This window comes from Perca flavescens, chromosome 6, assembly GCF_004354835.1.
Source record: "Perca flavescens isolate YP-PL-M2 chromosome 6, PFLA_1.0, whole genome shotgun sequence".
NCBI lineage: Eukaryota > Metazoa > Chordata > Actinopteri > Perciformes > Percidae > Perca > Perca flavescens.
Genome location: NC_041336.1, coordinates 13,125,083 through 13,143,491, shown reverse-complemented (window position 1 = coordinate 13,143,491; position 18,409 = coordinate 13,125,083). Strand labels below are relative to the sequence as shown.

General features: G+C 41.4%; 1 protein-coding gene across 1 annotated transcript in view; it reads left to right on the top strand.

Annotated features, from left to right (window-relative positions):
• ago3a (argonaute RISC catalytic component 3a) overlaps positions 1 to 12,024 on the top strand; it is a 42,773-nt gene extending 30,749 nt beyond the window's left edge. The window contains exons 14-20 of the mRNA XM_028580296.1: positions 9 to 168; positions 922 to 1,012; positions 1,597 to 1,791; positions 2,295 to 2,429; positions 3,067 to 3,168; positions 3,867 to 4,066; positions 4,268 to 12,024. Coding sequence (XP_028436097.1) covers positions 9 to 168; positions 922 to 1,012; positions 1,597 to 1,791; positions 2,295 to 2,429; positions 3,067 to 3,168; positions 3,867 to 4,066; positions 4,268 to 4,376 — 992 coding nt within the window. The 3' untranslated portion in view covers positions 4,377 to 12,024. The remainder of the gene's footprint in view (positions 1 to 8; positions 169 to 921; positions 1,013 to 1,596; positions 1,792 to 2,294; positions 2,430 to 3,066; positions 3,169 to 3,866; positions 4,067 to 4,267) is intronic.
• Positions 12,025 to 18,409: the final 6,385 nt, after the last annotated feature.

Sequence of the window (18,409 nt, the reverse complement as noted above, 5' to 3'; positions counted from 1 at the left end):
ACCCACAGCCGAGGTAAAGCGCGTGGGAGACACCCTCTTGGGCATGGCCACGCAGTGTGTCCAGGTGAAGAACGTGGTGAAGACGTCACCTCAGACCCTCTCCAACCTCTGCCTCAAGATCAATGTGAAGCTGGGAGGCATCAACAACATCCTGGTGCCTCACCAACGGTCAGTCATGCTCTCCTTCTCCTCATGTATTAGATAAGAGTTCAGAATGCAGCAGCTAGGCTACTTACTGGTTTTATCAGAAAACATCACATTACCCCAATCCCAACTTCTCTCCACTGGCTCCCCGTTCAATTTAGAAGTGATTTTTAAGAAACTGTGCCAGTATGCAGCCTCAGATCCTCTGGTGGGGCCTTTCTGGCCGTTCCAAAGTCGAGGCTTAAATCTAAAGTTGACCGTTCTTTTGCCATCAGTATCCCCTCGGCTTTGGAATAACCTGCCTGAGGAGATAAGGCTCGCAGAATTAGTGATTTAGTTTTTCATCACTTCTTAAAACCCACTTTTATTGACTTGCTTTCATGTGATGTCTTTTTATTGTTGTCTTTTTATCGTCGTCTTTCTATTGCTTTTATTGTCTTTTCATTGCTTTTATTCTTTTATTTGTATTTATAATTCATTTTGTTTTGCTTTTGTTTCGCCTCACTGTTCGGCTTTCTGCTATTATATTGTCTTCTCGGTATACAGCTCTGTTTTTAAAGGTGCTATATAAATAAACAATATAAAAGTTATTATTATTATATTATATATGGCAATGCTCTGCTATTAGTGATGCTGATTTTAAATGGCCTCCTGTAGCTTGGACTGTTAAATTATTATTTCAAAATTTGTGTCATAATATGATTCACGAAATAATATGACTGTCCATTTGAGAAACTCAATAAAATGAATGTCTTTGTTACGTCTCTCAATCAACAGACCGTCAGTGTTTCAGCAGCCAGTTATCTTCTTGGGAGCAGATGTGACACATCCGCCTGCTGGAGATGGGAAGAAGCCTTCAATTGCAGCAGTGAGTTTTTTTCTTCTTCATTTTACACCTGACCTAGTCTCGCATTGCCAGACCTTCCTCCACAGCGCTGCGGAGGAGGGTCTGGCTAGTCCACACAGCATTCCGGGATGGGAGAAAAATGTGCTCTGGTTTATTGGCATTTCTTTAAACCAGTCACAATCGTCTTGGGTGTTGCTAAGCATCGTACGGAGCAAAGGTGTCGCTGCAAAAAAGCCTCATGAAGAAACTTGTTTTGGTGTTATAAGTTATTTTAATCATGCGAGAGAAAACTCAAATTCGCCAGATAGTCTAGCTAGTTGTCTGGATTTACCCTGCAGAGATTTGAGGAGCAGTTAACCATAGTCCTCATAAATCAAACAGAGTTTAAAATTACAACACAAAGGAAGTGGAAGATAACGGACAGCCGGCCGGAAAGAGTTTTTCCGGCGGCAACAGAACAATCCTGGAAGTGGAACTCCGTAGATATATAGACTACACCTGACCTATTGGTTGAATGTATTAACCTATTAACTTCCCTGTATCTGACATTCATTCTTGATTGACCCCTTGTAATCTATCACCATGCCCCCCCCTCTCTCTTCCAGGTGGTAGGCAGTATGGACGCCCACCCCAGCAGATACTGTGCCACTGTGCGGGTCCAGAGGCCCAGGCAGGAGGTTATCCAGGACCTGGCCTCCATGGTGCGGGAATTGCTGATCCAGTTCTACAAGTCAACCCGCTACAAGCCCACCAGGATCATTTTCTACAGGGATGGAGTTTCAGAAGGCCAGTTCAGACAGGTCAGCTCCCACTTTCTCTCACAAAACGACTGGAGTCAGGTTGTGAATTATGCAGCAGACATCAGCCAGAATTCAGTTGAGTTTGGTTTGCAGAATTCTCTTTACTCATCATCTTATTTAATCATAGATGATTAAATAAGATACATTTTTTTTACAATTGAGGACAACATTGCCAGGCTTTCTTGCATTTGAACTAGATTTAGGTTTATGTCCCAGATGGATATTTGTTTGTACAGACAGTACACATAGCAAGCTATACACACAACAACATGTAGATAAACACAAGTTAATATTCTGATCAGTTGCACAGTAGGCCTGTAGAGAAACGTGGGTAACGATCCATATCATCCTTATATGATAGGACACTATGGAACTAAAACGACACAGATAGATAAGGAAATACAGTGTACTGTATATTGTAACAGTGTGTGAAGAATATGTTTGACGTGGGTTTTCTTCAAGGGTAGTTTCTATAAACTTTTTCTTTTTTTTCTTTTCTTCAGGTGCTGTATTATGAGCTGCTGGCCATTCGTGAGGCCTGTATCAGCCTGGAGAAGGAGTACCAGCCAGGCATCACCTACATTGTTGTGCAAAAACGCCACCATACACGCCTCTTCTGTGCCGACCGCAACGAGAGAGTGAGTTCCCACCACTCACACACAAACACGAGCACACACACACACACACACACACACACTCTCACTCTCTGAAAGTATGATGCAGCAATGGTACCCATTAAAGCCAGTACAGTGTGTTATATGTTAGTCCATATCTTTATCTTTTTTTTTTTTAATGGTCTTTGCCAGCACGTTAAGTACTCGAAATGGGCCTCTTTAATTACCTTTTGTTGTCAATTGGACTGTTCACCCTCCTAACCCCTGTAATTACATTCGATTAAAGCATTAGGGCCCAATGCAAACCGAAAGCTCTGGAGTGGCACTCAAGGCCCCTAGAGTAAGACTCATCTAGTAACAACCTTATTTTCAGTGCAGAGCATTAGGCTCTCTAGAGCATTAGGCTTTTAATTGGTTGATTGGGAAGCACTTGGTAAACCTTTGCCTGATTCGTTCCAGCAACTATTTTTTTTTTCTTCTTTTTTTCAGTGATTACAATTTTTACCTCCTGGCATCAGTTAGTGCTTTAAAAGCTTTGTTTTCTGCTTCTTTTTTCCGGCATCTTCCGTTTTCTTGTTCTAGCTGTTTTTTGTTTTCATGGTGAAACGTTAAAACACAAACAGTCAAAGGGACTCACTGACCTTAACCTTGCTTTTGTCAGGTTGGACGTAGTGGAAACATTCCTGCTGGTACGACCGTAGATACGGACATCACACATCCCTACGAGTTTGACTTTTACCTCTGCAGTCACGCTGGAATACAGGTCAGACCAACCTCTTGTCTTCTCTGCCCAGCCTGCTGCCCTTTTTTCAGCAGTGTTTCATCACATTCTCCTTCACTAAAATCTGAAGTCTGAAAAGGGTTTGCTTATGCAGAGCTATGCATTCTTGCAAGTAAAATAAGAAACAGGATTCAGACATTAAATGGCAGAGAGAGAAAAGAGGAAATACACTTTCCTTTTATTTATACTTTATTTGAGGTTCGATCTCCAGGAGCTGACAAAGTCGTGCCTATCAAAAATCATATGCCAGGGAGCTTCCTTCCCTTTATGCCACGGAAAACAGGACGCCTGTTCTGCAAGACTTCTTTCTTCAATCTACCATCTTTTTTTCTTTTTTTTTTTTTTTTTTTACTTCCTCCCTTCTTTTAAATGTAAAAGTAACTAGGACAGTGAGGTTCTGCAACAGCACATTGTGCTGTTGTTATTCTTGTCCCGAAGACTATAATGGTATGCATACAGCGGTATATACATCCTAGTTGGTTTGTGTTGCTGATAGCATCCTTATGGGTGTTTTTTTTTAGGCAAAGGTTTAATTGTTTGACTGGGGTCATTTTTTTTTTCTTTGAGTCCACCGAAGCAAACTCTTATTGACTGTGTTTAAAATGCAATAATGTATTGTTATCTTAAATGTGAATCTAATAATAATAATATAAATGTGTCATTTAATCCCCTTCTCCCAGGGCACCAGTCGGCCCTCCCACTACCACGTACTGTGGGACGACAATTGTTTTACCGCTGACGAGTTCCAGCTGCTCACCTACCAGTTGTGCCACACCTATGTGCGCTGTACCCGCTCCGTCTCCATCCCTGCGCCAGCCTACTACGCCCACCTGGTGGCCTTCCGTGCCCGCTACCATCTGGTGGACAAAGAACATGACAGGTGAGAGAGACTGGAGGCAATAAACAAGATGTTCTTCTATTTTGACTCTGAATCTAAAGGTCTTGAAGTGATGTTTTTAGAGAGAAATGTTTTGATAGCAGTTGTCATGTATTGCAGAATGTGCCCAGTTTTCCTACGTGCATCGCATGCCATAATTGTGTGTCATCCATCATAACTGGTCCTCTCCTCTCCACTGTGCAGCGCTGAGGGCAGCCACGTGTCTGGTCAGAGTAACGGTCGGGACCCCCAGGCGCTGGCCAAAGCTGTTCAGATTCACCACGACACCCTGAGGACCATGTACTTCGCCTGAGCTAAACCAACCCTCCCCGACCATTGCCACCCTTTACACACACACATAAACACACACAGACACAACCATGCACACCTGGCTTGCCAGTCAAGGAGTCCTCATATGTGCAAGTCCCGCCCCCCCCCCCCCTACATGCCTAGTCAATCCGGACCTGACACTGTGCAGAGGAAAGCAGGGAGGAGGGAGGGGAGGAGGCACCCCTACACTGGACAGAGGATGCAAACGCTGCTTTAAAAACAAACGAGAGAAACTCAGCACTATTATGCAATATTAAACCAGCCAACTAGTTAATTTTCACCCTTATTAGGCCCCCTTTCCATTGCCCCTCCTATCTGTTCTTCCCTGTGTCTCCTTTACTTGTGGCCTAGTGGGTGTTTTTCTTGTTTGTTTTTACTTTTGCTCCCCTTTGGCACAGTCTTTCTGTATAGTCTACTAATCTGCTCCTTTGCCAGCTACAGTACCTCAAGTCAGTTTGAGCAGCAGCACTTTTACATTGTGTTGACTCTCCCCGGTGTTTCCAATGAGGGAGCAGAGAAGAAGGAAGGGTCAGACTCTGGAGTTGGTGTTTGATTTCTTTTGGAATATAGTTGTTTCGTTGGACCAGTTGCCACTTTTATTTTTCCTCTTGTTTCCTCTTCTCTGTCACGTTTCCCTAGTGTGTGAAATTACCGGTTTCTTTTTATGGAGCATCATGTTCTTTGGAGCACACTGCCACCTGTTGGCGACGAGGTATAAATGCCCCTTTAAAGTCACAACAACAAGTTGTTGTCTTATAAGGTTTCAGATCAGTTTTGATTTCTCTTTAGCAGCCAGCTGTCACATTTAAACAGGCAGTTTATATTGGCTGATATATCAATTGCAGCCATCTATGAATTTTATTTAAAGTATAACACTGTTATTTGATTCTGGTTGTTATTTTTCTTCTACATTATGTGAAACATTTTATGATTCTGACTTCTTTTTTGAAAAACTCATTTAAAACCGTGTACGCTTATGTTTTTAATCTTAGTAGTTGTCATGCATTCGTTTCCCTCAGTGCTTTATCTCACATTTCCCTCTCATGAGTTTGAGATTGTGGGTAAATAGAGATCACGTCAATGGTTTCCTCTAGTGCAATAATCAGTCGAACGAAGGGAAGGGGACTTAAGGGGACGTAAATTGATTTGAAAGTGAGTGTCCTCGAAAGGAGAACGGTTTGCCACTCGTTAGACACTTTCATGTTTGTTCCTCTGTGAGACGATTGAGCAGCATGTTTTATTAGTTTGCCCTAGGGCGTTGGGCAAAAATGGTGCAACTGCAGTTTTGGTGATTTTCATGTTTTTACTTGAATTGAAGGATTTTATGCTCCTCTGTGGTGTGAGGCTACTCTATCAGCATTGGGCATGATTTCATAATTCCTGATCATCAGTTTGCTAATGAGGCTGATTTTCTTCATTCCTAAGAGTAACAAAGGTTTTCACCTCACAGCAGCAAAGTGGAGTTTAAAGGCCATAAAGAGGTATTATTCAAGTGCCTGGTGTATAACTTGTTATAGGGATCCTATTTCAGTGGGTTAAAATAAAACAAATGGACAGCATAAGATGGTTTAAAGCAAGAAAGTTTCACCCGATGCCTCTTATTCTCCTGACTTTTCTACACATTCTCATTCAAATCATCCTAAATTCAATATATTTATTGTTGCCCATACAGCAGTGTTGGCTGTTGGCTTTGCTTCTGAGCAGTGTTCAAGTAAAGCAGGCCGAGTCGTGTTTTTGCTTAATCTTCACCAGACATGGATCCAGCTGCTACAGTGTGTTTGTACCCAAAAGGCCGGGTTCATGGGCATGGAGTCGGCCGCGTCATAAATGAACTGTTTCTTTCAATAGAAATCCTGAGTCCAGGACTATAGGTTTATTTCCTGTCCGTGTAACCCGGCCCAAAAGTTGTCACTAGTTTCAGACCAATGCCGAGGAGTTATGTTAGACAGCTGACTAATAAAATGACATGTGCACCTGGATTGTAGTCACAACTTAGCTCCTTTGTGCCGCTGAAGCTAGTCTGGGGTGGGGGGGGTTAAAAGTTATCTGCACTAAAAGAAGCTGTGTTTCGGGACCGAACACAGGTGTGGTGCTACTCTCTCTGAATTAGAATCTGAAGCTGAACCTCTGTATGAGACTCTGGATGAGTTGGCGGGTAGGGAAGTAGAAAAGAAAATCCAGTAAATCTCACTTGCTTAAGGACAAGAGAAGGTCCTACTGCTATGGTTTAAGGGAGATTTAGGATTTTACTCGGTAGATATGATCAGCATTGAGAACCTGTCAAACGGTACAACGGCGGACGTTCCCTCGGGACGGTGAGGTATAATGCAGGGTCCTGCATCCGCTGTTGCATTTGCGTTTGCTGCCTTCCACTGCGGAAGCCAGTGGGTTTGAGCCTTGATGATTTCACCAGTGTCTGAAAGCCTTTTTAAAAGCTAGATCGAAAGTATATTTGTACATTTGAAATGATGTAATGCACACCACTTATTTTTGCTAACAGAAAAAAAAAATAAAAAAAAGTAGTCTAATTATTAACCTTAGTAATAAATGTATCATGATAAGTAATGGTTAAAAATGTAGAATAACAAAGTTTTATTATTGCAATAGACTGTCGACTAGTTCCCGTGTCACTGTATGACGTATACATAGTTTATGTGTGAACAGTGGTGGGGTTGTTGAAACTAGTGACGTGTGTTTGGACTGTCATACTGTTATTGATAGGGATGTGGACTTAAACCGCCTCTTGCTTTGATGTTTGGCGGGGTGAAAAAAGCTGCAAGATGTGGAATGCTTATTTCTCTCCTTTTTTGTGTGTGTGTAGATGCTCGTACAGCCAGAGGTTTGTCGTAGAGGAAAGAATCTCGAGTGAAAATATGACATACTGTACTCCGGAAAAGGCTTTGTATTAAGACGTTGCATCCCTAGTGTGACGACAAACGGTGGAATAGAAGAAAAGTCGATTGATATATATTGAGCAGTGTCTGCTCTCGAATGTTCTCGGGGGGTTTTCTCCAACTGGTGCTGATGCCCGCTCCTTATCAGGAGGGAGAGTGAAAAGGAATGGGCAAGTGGTTTTTGAAAGTGTTGTTGATCCATTTCAAGGACACGTGTGATCAAAGAATGTCATAACAATGGGTAGTTCTTCTCATTCTCAGTTCATTCCTTTCTGTTAAAGCCTTGGGGGATTTACGTCGGATTGCAACCTCTGCTGCTTTCCTCAGACTCCTCTCTTTACCCGAAGCGCTTCATGTGCTCAAAAATATAAAGACTTACCCTCCCGGTAAATCTGTGGTGTGACAAAGCCTGTAATCTTGTTGCTCTCTTTCCCCCTTTGCTCCCGAACATTTACTCCCCTGTGCCAGGGGACTACATTCCACAGCTGTACAATCCCATCTGATCCCCCTTGGAAGCGTGCTAGAGATTAGGGTTGAACGACAATTGTGGGGGGTCTGGTCAGTAAGACATAGTGGGTTCTGTTATTCATTCAAGTACGTGTGATTAAGATGGAATCAAAGGTGACCAACGATAACTTTTTGAGGCGGGTTATGTTGGAAGTTGAACAAGTCTGGAGGTTGACTTTCGAGAATTAAGAATCCATTTTTAACTCCCTATCTCTGCTGTCGTTAATGGATTTTTTTTTTATTTTTACTTTGTGTATAAACTACACACCTGAGGGCAGTTGAACACATGTTTACATAGCAGATGTGTTTGCCTCGCTTACAACTGAAATGTCATCAGCTCTGCTTTGCAAATATCAGCCAGTAGAGAAGTGACCTAACATGAGCCAAGACCATTTTGGGCCTGTGGAAGTGAACGCTCAAAGGGATACGAAGACATTATTTATTTGGTCAATTTGTCCTCAACAGACATCTGTGTTACACGGCAGGGGAATAGACCTTGTTGGTCCTTCCAGTTCTATTAAAATGACTTTTTAGACTCGATTGAAATGAAAGGGTACACTTTCACTTAGCTTACAATTAGAACTGCTATTTGCTAACAATACAGACAAGTCTTTCTATTGAAGCTGAAGAACAAACATCATGCCCACAAAGCGACAACTGTCTGATGAAGAAGAATCGCTAAATTAACTCCAAAAGGTCAATGTCTCCCTTTTTGAGGAATCGATCAATATCCCTGATTTTGGTTGCTCTCTATTTGCAGTGGAAGGTAGCAATGGAGTGAGAAAAAGTCCACAGAAAGTGCCTTTCCTCATGATGGTGCTGTAAATTGAAAGATAAAATGTAAAATCAAAGAAATAGACTCTCCTTTTCAAGAACACATTGCAATGCAGGAACTGCTGCATTTACACACACACACACACACACGCACACTCACTGTACACGTTTGTTTTTTAGGGAGGGCAATGCAAACTCGTGTTTCATGTATTTAGACATTAAGCCTACATAGAAATAGAATATATGCCAAGTATATGGTTGTGGTTGAGCTTTCGCTTCCTAGTGCATTTAGTGTCTTGGACCAATGGTGTCGTTGGTACAGTGGAATGTGCGTTTGGGAGGGTGGGTGTTGGGGCGGTTTGGGGTCATAGCTGACAATAGCGTGTTGTGACACAGCCCAGCCCACGAATGACACACACACACACACACACACACACACACAGCACAGCACTTTAGAGACCGCAACTCTCACTCAGACACATAGCCAAGAGGTTTCGATCTCTGTCCCTTCAGTCCCCTTTCTTCCTCCCCAGGAGGAGGAGGAGAGGATCCAAACCTCAGTGTAAACGAGTCGAAGGGATGTGTGTTACCAAACCAAGCAGTCGGTCATTAAAAGTGTGCCTCATGCTCTCGTGACTTTGTTGGTGGCTCGGTTGAGTCAGCCTGCTCTCGGGTGGTGCTTTTCCCTCTGGAGTTCCCACTCGACACTTTGTTACAGCTAGGGCTGGGTGTCAAAACACGATATCGGTACCTCCCAGATTTCGGCATCAACATTTTTGAAGCATCTCAAGCTTAATAAGAAAGCAGTTTGGAGGTTTTTACAACAGCGGATTCTTGCACTGAGAGGCAAGGTTTTCTTCTTCAAGGGCATTTTTACTAAGAAAAGCATCAGTGGGATAGAAACTATAGAAACACTTCTTGAAAAGCATAAATGACAAACTCATTCAGTGTGTTGCATAGTGAAGTATGCTTTTATCCAAGTGTCATTTTACAGCAGGTATAAAGATGAAATAAACAGAACCAGTGTCAGTATTGAAACTTTTTTCAAGATGCCCAGCCCTAGTAGCAGCCCATGGCATTCTTTCATCTAAGTGCAATGCCCTGCCATGTGTTTTGTCCCTGATGGAGGGAATGTGTGCCCAGCAGTATCCCTGTCTTGAGCCGTTAGGGTGTTGATTAAAAACCAAGGGTGTGTCTGTAGTTCTGTGGGTACCTTTTCAGTCCATGGGGTGACATCTTTCTATTACAAGAGATCTCAAAAAACACTGCACCTCACTTACCTTGGTATGCTGCATATGTTATACTACATGAAAGAAAACTGCAAATTGCTTTTATTATGACATATAATGCTTGAGTAATGCCTGATTGCGATATTCTTATACGGTAACTATTTTAGAGTCAAAATAAGTATAACTGTAAAAAAAAAAAAAAAAAAAAAATATTCTCTGTTTTGTCTTAACACTTATCCGATTTTGAGAAACTGTTCTTGAGCCGACTTTTATTTTGTTGTCCTATTTAAATGTGTCGTTCTTTAAATTTATATATGAAATATATATGTGCGGAATATTTTATGGTGTATTTATTGAGAGTGCATTCAAGCGGCTGGAGTCTCCGCATCATATTGCAGCATGGTGGGGGCGGAGCCAGGAGGATGAGGCCTTTAGCCCCTCCCCCTCCATGTTGACGCCTTATTCTCCAAGACACGCAAGCACAACAATATGGAGGGGGCTGCGAGGTGGAGGAAAGGGAGGCGGTGGGTTTGACCTGGTGATAGTCACAGGTCAACTCTCCCTCCTCTGTTCTTTAATATTCTTTAACCTCTTTTACCACCTGAGAAGGCCATATGCCAACCCCCACATGTTGCAGTTCATCTCTTGACGAAGGGAACCATTTCTGAAACCCCACTGACCTGAGTGTTCGAATAGCTGACTCTTTTTTTCATCCCACGCTGCTAATTGGTACGTTAGCCATGTAAATTCCCCGAGCCAGTAAAAAGGGCAGGCGGGAGAGCGTCAATTAAAAAAAAAAAAAAAAAAAAAAAAAAGCAGCGGGGAAGGAAGGAAATACTGTATGTTGAAAAGGCAGAATTCTTTGGATCATGGTGAAAATGTTAGCGTTACTTCTTTCCTCTTACTTTTTTTTTTTTTTTTACAATTTACAGCAGGAACAGGTCTCATTCCACAAGAAAAGACATGCCTCAGCCTTAAGTGCGTTCTTACATTATCGTCAGTTTCCTACAGTATGTGACTTTGTGATGCCTGTGTTGGGTGGCCTACCAAGAATACAAGCCTATAACGTACTTGATATGCCCTCAATCCCCAACTGGCATTCTCATCTCTTCTCATTTCTCATGTAAACCACTAACACTGCTACAGAACTTACTGAGCTCTAATGTACGAACAAGTGTAAGCTTTGACAGATTGCTCCGTCCCATTTGTAATGATGTCAGAACAGAAACAAGGTCCGGGTCAAACAGCATTTGGAAACAATTCTTGGCATTTGTTTCAACCAGATGAGCAGTGCTTACTGCCTCAGGACAATTCCGATATCACCATAAACATTCTGAATGACATGGAAACATTTTGCTAATTTGAATTTTATTTACACTTCTCTGTATTTGTGTAAGCGTATTGGTTATCATTTTATTGTCATTGATGGCAAATCCAAAGAACAATATTTCAGATACAGTTTGACCCGGGCCTGACATGAACCAGGAGTGCTGGATTACAGAAACCTGTGCCTGTAAAATGAACCAAGGATGAACTGCGTTTTGATGAATTGCTGTTCTTTTTTTTTTTTTTTTTTTTTTTTTGGATGTCCCCTCACCCCATTGGAGGATCAGAGACATGGAGCTTTTGAGTGTTGTTAATTCTGTCCGAAAGGAAATTGGTCCTTTATCCTTTAAACCAACCATAATACATGTTTACTGTAATGTTTACTCTCATGGCTATCAGACCTGATCAACCTGTTTTTGGCCCATTAGCATTCCAATAATGACTTTGAACCAAATATTGCACAAGAGATTAGGCTCCTGGTGCCGTTTTCCCCTTGTATACACATAATGGTTTTGAAGCAAGATATTTGAAAGTGTCCAATAATTTAAAACATTTTATGTGCACGCTGATTGTTTAGATTGTTTTGTTTTTTTCAATGTAGCATCACTCTTGTGTCGGTCTTATTTCAAACTAAAGACCTTGGACTCTGATACCTCCTGAGTGATGCACCAGCAAACGGATGTATACGTTGAACAGTGAACCTTTACCACCAGATGATCCATGTCTCAGTCTCTCTGTATGTTGCAAAGGCTCTGTTGTACCAACAGCTCTATTCCTCTCAGTTTTAAATGTCTCTTTCTTTTGTAACTCTCTCTTATAGGTTGTTGGCCTTTTTAGTGTTGCTTTGCTTCAGTTTGAAATGTATCTTTGACTAATACTTGCAATAAAATGCTTTGCTTTACCTTTGTTGTCTTGGTGAGATAGTGTGAGAAATATGAATGGTTGTTTTTTTATGCGTGACGGTAAATAGAGGGAAATGTTTCAGGTTCTAAAAAATAAATAAAAGTAAATATTTAGAAATACACATATAGGCCTGTCACAATTACATCTACAAAACAAAGATATTATTTGAATTGGTCCAAGCACTGAGCCTTGTGGAACGCCATGGCTAACTTTAGCGTGCCTGGAGGATTCTTCGTTAGCATTAACAAATTGAGATTGATCAGATAAATAGGACTTAAACGAGCTTAGTGCAATTCATTGACAACTAAATTTAGACTTGTAAACAGTAACAGGATGGTATGGTCGATGGTGTCGAATGCAGCACTAATATCTAGTAAGACAAGTACGGAGACAAGTCCTTTGCCTGAAGCAGTTAGAAAGTCGTTAGTCATTTTCACCAGTGCCGTCTCTGTGCTATGATGCATTCTAAATCTGACTGAAAATCCTCAAATAAACTATTGCTGTGTAGAAAGTCACATAACTGATTAGCGCCTACCTTCTCTAGGATCTTGGAGAGAAAGGGAAGGTTAGATATAGGTCTATAGTTGGCTAAGACCTCAGGATCGAGGGTGGGTTTTTTTTCGCAAGAGGTTTTATCACAGCTACTTTAAATGACTGCGGTACATAACCTGTTAATAGAGACATTGATCATATCTAGTAATGAAGTGTTAACCACCGGGAACGCTTCTTTAAGTAGCCTAGTTGGGATTTGGTCTAAGAGACAGGTAGATGGCTTAGCTGAAGAGACCTTTAACATTTATTGTTGAAGGTCTGTAGGATAAAAGCAGTCGAAGTATATGTCAGGTCTAGTCGTTCTTTCTAGCGGTCCTGCATTTAAAGGTGTTAGAAGTTGAGGGCAAGAGGTGATGAATTTTATCTCTGTTATAATTTTATCATTAATAGAAGCTCATGAAGTCACCACTACTCAGAGCTACAGGAATAGATGGCTCAGTAGAGCTGTGACTCTCTGTCAGCCTGGCTACAGTGCTGAAAAGAAAGAAACCTTGGGTTGTTCTTATTTTCTTCTGTTATTATTTCTGAGGGCCTTCCTATATGTTTTCAGACATGTCAGGTCTACCTGATATCTTTATCTCTTCAACGATGGAGTAATATGATCAAAATGTGAAATGCTTTAAAGAACAACACTTATCTTTTTTGGCACTTTATTAAACCTTGAATAACTGAGCAGAAGGCTAACAAACAGGAAGGTTCAACATGTATTGTGGCAATACCAACTGAGGACAGCTATGTGTATTTCAACACAAAATCAAGATATGTTAAAGTTAAAGATTAAAGTAACTTTATTCATTATATTTGATACAATCCTGCAAAGAGAGCGAGACAAGTTATCACTGACTGTCAAAAAGTGTCAATAGAAATACTGTCTCAAAAAACAAAAACATAGTAGATGTCTTTATTTTAGAGAGGAGGTTTCACTACAAACTCCCAACACCTAAACACACACAGCATGCAAAAAGTGAAAGTGGAGGAACACATCCTCAGGCACACTTTTCTGAAAACTGACAGCTGTGCACAATGTTATTTTTGAGAACGGAGAGGTTGAAATGTCCATTTATGAAAATAGCCGGCCACGTGTAAACGGAGCAGAGGTTCAGTCAGCCACAATAAGTGAAAACACCTGTGTGGGGCGTGTTTAAATGTTGCAAAGTTGCCTTGAAAGGATTGTAGAATAATAGTGATGTTTAAATAATTGAAAATCCTTTAAATCAGTTTTGTATGTGCACAGGTTTTATTAACAAAATGTCATCATAGGCAAGTCATAGGCTTAAAAATAGTCCTGCAATATTACCACAAAGATAAAAAGGGAGACCATATAAAATAGTTATTTTTTTCATTTCACAGTAGGTTTCCCTTCAAGATGGAAGAACAGACTGAGTGCCCATACGGCTTTCTGAACTTTACACTTAGAGGATAAGTCCTGTATTTTATTTTGTCTTTGAACATTTATTGGTTCTTATTTTTTAAACCACTACGCACATGCTCTTTTTTTTAATTATATTTCCACACATGCCCAATACAACCTCAGACCTCAGGACAACTCCTTTGCAGTAACTAGGATTTTCCTAGAATGAGAAATCACTTCAAAAAAAAAATGGCAATCCCAGTTTGGTCAGTGTCTGTTGGTACTCTCTGTCAGTACATTTTTGTGTCATATACTAAGTGGTAAAATGGTGATCTGTCAAAATTAGTAAATTGTATAGTTTTATTAAAGGTTGGATTTGTGACTTACTGTCAAATTCATGACATATCAGTATTAGTTTACTGATTAACTTAATTAAAGCTGTATTGAACCAGTTTTTGTTTTTGTTTAATAGGAACACTTAAGGAACATTTGCAAGAAACTACTATAGGGATGCTTTAAGCTGCAGCACAGCATAATGAGAGAATAATAACCAACAGCAAACAATCATTGCTGAGCAGCATCACCTCCAATCATTATAAAACATGGAGAGATAGATGCTCTGTGAGAAACCGGATGCCCTGCAGGGTGGGACTCAATCCTGATTATGTTCACTTCCTAACTGTCATGGTCCGCCTGCACCCAGCTATGTCCAACTGACAAAATAACGGCGTTAATTTCCGCACATGATTTAAATAAGGCAGAGCCACGGTTTAGTCAAACAGGCGTCCCAGTGGGCTTAAATGCAGCTGCCACCGTTTCTCGCTGTAACACCCATCAGCGACTTACAGTTGAAGATACTAAATAACAGGTAAGAAAAGAATGACTCGACTATTCCCTCAAAGTTCTGTGGGAACAAAATATGTGATCGCGAAGCACAAAGGTTACAAATGAGGCTAATACTCCAGAGGGAAATATTTGGCTCTTTAGCAGGTCAATGCTCTAGTATGTGGACGGTAGCACACAGTGTGTTGTTAGAGCCTTTTCACTGAAAACAAGGCTGGAGAGAGTGGTGAGACTGAACCAGTTAAGTGGCTTAGTGGTTTTAAAACCAAAACAATGAGCTGAAAGACGCTAAAACACAGAACTAACACATTCTCACTCCCAACTCGTCAAATATTGCAGCTTGGTTACAGCAGCTTGGTCAATGGTCAGGACTCCTTTGGCATCACTTTTTTAACGCTCTGGATATTCCTTTGGCGTCTTTTTTCAAGGTGCAGGGTAGTCCCGTTGTGAATTCAAATAAAACTACTAAGTTAGGCTTACGCAGCAAAACCCTTTGGTTAAGTTTAGGAAAAGATTGTGATTTGGGTAAAAATAACTACATTAGTTAGTTGTGAACGTTACGTAAGGAACGTTGAACTTACTTAGCCCATGTAACTTAAAAAGTCAAAGTAACGTTAACTTTTGGTTTCATGTTGGACACAAACACGGTCCCCTGGGTGAAAGTCCTGTGTTTGATGTTTATTTGACCCATCCTCCACCCTAACCCTCCTCCGATTCTCCACCGGGCGTGTCTGTGCTGCGTTCCGGCTGTGCCGCGGTTTTGTTCCGTCCTCCGCCGCGCGCCATACCACACCGGGAGCGTCTCAGAAGCGGAGCGTCTCGCTGGCCCGACTTGCAGATTTTATTGTCTCTACAAATACTTTACAGAACAATCGCATGTTTATTAGCTAGTATCTACCTTCCTCTCCAAGCACTTCTGTAATTTAACATTCCTTCTCTTTTCTGGTGTTGTCCTTCTCCTATCTGTGATGTCATATGTGATGTCGTCTGTTTTTCAACCTCGGAGAAAAATCTCTCATTGCCCGTGGTGTTGTAAAGGAGACATATACAATATTTGGGGGTGTCTTTCTGGGACGCGCCGTGGCGTGGCTGATGGAATATCAAGCGTTGAATTGAATGGCCGTGATTGTTTGCGGGGGCGCCCGGTGGAAAATAGTGGTTCCTCCCTACGCGGACTTTGTTGCTCTTTGTACTACGTCATCTTACAGTGTCGAGGTCGAGTAGTTGCTCCGAGAGCCCGGTGCGTCCCATACAGACGCTACAGGCTTTGTGCGACGCTGAAGGCCACCGACCTGCTGTGTTTGACGAGTTTTAAGTGAGAACGGGTTGGTAGAACTGCAACTTATTTTACCCCTTTTTGTTAATATAAAATGATTGATTAGTGCAGCTTTAACTGAATCTGAATATCGCTGTTAGATACTGGTGATTGTATATATTAAGTTAAAGCCAGTATATATTTGGTGCTGTCTGGCAACTTTGTCAGCTGCTCTCACAGCCACTTTGACAACGTGTTCAAACTGTTTGTCTTGTAAAACAGCATAACATATCAGTATAAGTCAGGGTGGAATTTATAAACCACTGTCGTCGAACGATGAGGAAAATAAAAATCACAGCCGAGCCCTGCTGCTGTTTAGGGACAGGAGTGTCCATTATTTCTTAGACTGTCAGAGATGTTAATACAAAAAATTCCCGAGGCTGAGGTTGAGTTGAATTGCTAGGCGGATCCCTTTAAACGTCTTTCAGTCAGTGGGGGGTACCTGCCATGTTTATTCTCCCTTGCCACATTTTGCAAAGTCAAATATTGATGCACCAGCTTTTCGGGTAGCCAACACTTTATCATAATTACCAAAGCAGCTACATAAACGGTTCTAATTGAAATAAATACCAACTGCAAATATGTGTCAGCTCTAATTCAGCTCTGAATCACCATTTTTTATTTATTTTTATAAATGAGTTAACAAGGCAACCGAATGTACGAACTGAATGTACAAGTCTGATAGCCACTGCCTGCACCGCACAGGTGTCTCTCATTCGGCTGATTAGATGAATGGGACAGACAGCTACATGTTATTTCCATTTATTGCTCTAGCTTTCTTTTCATTAAATGTGCCTTTTGCATTTGTTCTCTCTCTTTTTTTTTCTTCTTCTCGCTGCATCTCTGCAGGTTTTCTTGATTAGCTGACAATGATTACCTGCATCTGAAAGACCTAGACCTGGTAGCTACAAAAGGTAAGATTTAAGGAAAGGGAGGGGGAGCTCCCTGCCCAAGAGCCTGTGTGTTTAGGCATTGTACACAAAACATCTGTTAGATGGTGTTCTGTGTAAAATGAAAAACTGGTTTAGAACAGGTCCAGCTAAACCACAATTTGCAACGCAGCTGTGTGCTAAACTGGAGGTTCAGCTGAAGCACAGCTGAACTGTAGCGACACAAACATGCAGCAGCGACCCACATTTCTGAGTGACAGGTTGCAGCTTCACAATCAAAACAGAATTTGGGTTTAAAATTCCATGAAGAGGCTCTAAGAGGACCCAGTTTTAAACACGGTTGATGATGATTACACTCGGAAGTCTCTTTGAGATCAAGAGACAAAGACCTGAGGACAATTTGCAACTATTATACAACAAGATGAGTGAGTCACACAAGAGCTCATCACATTTGTCATACAATTAAAAATATTATTTACAGTAAAATATCAGCAAAGTCTCAAATGAATGACTGTTTCTAACCTCATTTTGTTTTGCAGTTCATTCTAGTAATATTGTGCATAGTACTTGTCTAAAGTTGTTGTGAGCAACTTCCAAAGCTGACCTGTGATCTGGTGTCACGATTGCTAACTTTAAACTGAGGATAATTTAATGAATATGAGGTATGTCCGTCTTGTTGGTTTTAAAACCCATCAGTGGCCTGGATTATCAGCATCCACTGCAGTTTCACCTCTCACCAGGAGTGGGAGCACTTCACCAAGAGAAAGTCTGGTCTGATAAGGAAGGACTGAGGTGCTGTGTCCTCCGTCAGGGCACGGTTAATATGTACAATAGGATGTTATGGGTGTGTCTTGTGTTTTGGGAGGTGAAGTCACGATCAGGGCTGAATTGGAAAGGGCCCAGAAGGACAGACAGATGTTTGGACATGTACAGTAGATGGAGACTTTTGGAAAAGATTGGGCTTGATGGCCCGATTCCCAAACATCACAGGATGTTGACATCTTTATTTCAGTGCTATATCTTGGGTGCGTGACGTTTTTATTTTACCTCGAACCTCCACCATTGCCTCTGCCAGGAGGGTGGGTGATAATATACAGGGGGAGAAAAAACTTGACTCACAGGCTACACACCTATCTTCTCTGCCCCATAGATGACAAATGACTTGGTAGCACAGGGAATTATCCTAGATGTCCAACCTGGAAAAGACACCCAGAAGGCCATCCTAGCACAGGACTTGGTGTCTGCTGGGCACACTCAGCAACAAATATTGAATTAATGATACCACAATCTTTGTGTATGTAAGCATAGTTTGTGATTGACTGTCTGCTGAGTGGATATTTGTCTCTTTTAAAGTTTTCTGGAAAGTGATGAAGTAACCTGGATCTAATTTGATAACTTTATTTGCTTTCTGGCAGAGAGTTAGAGGAGAAGA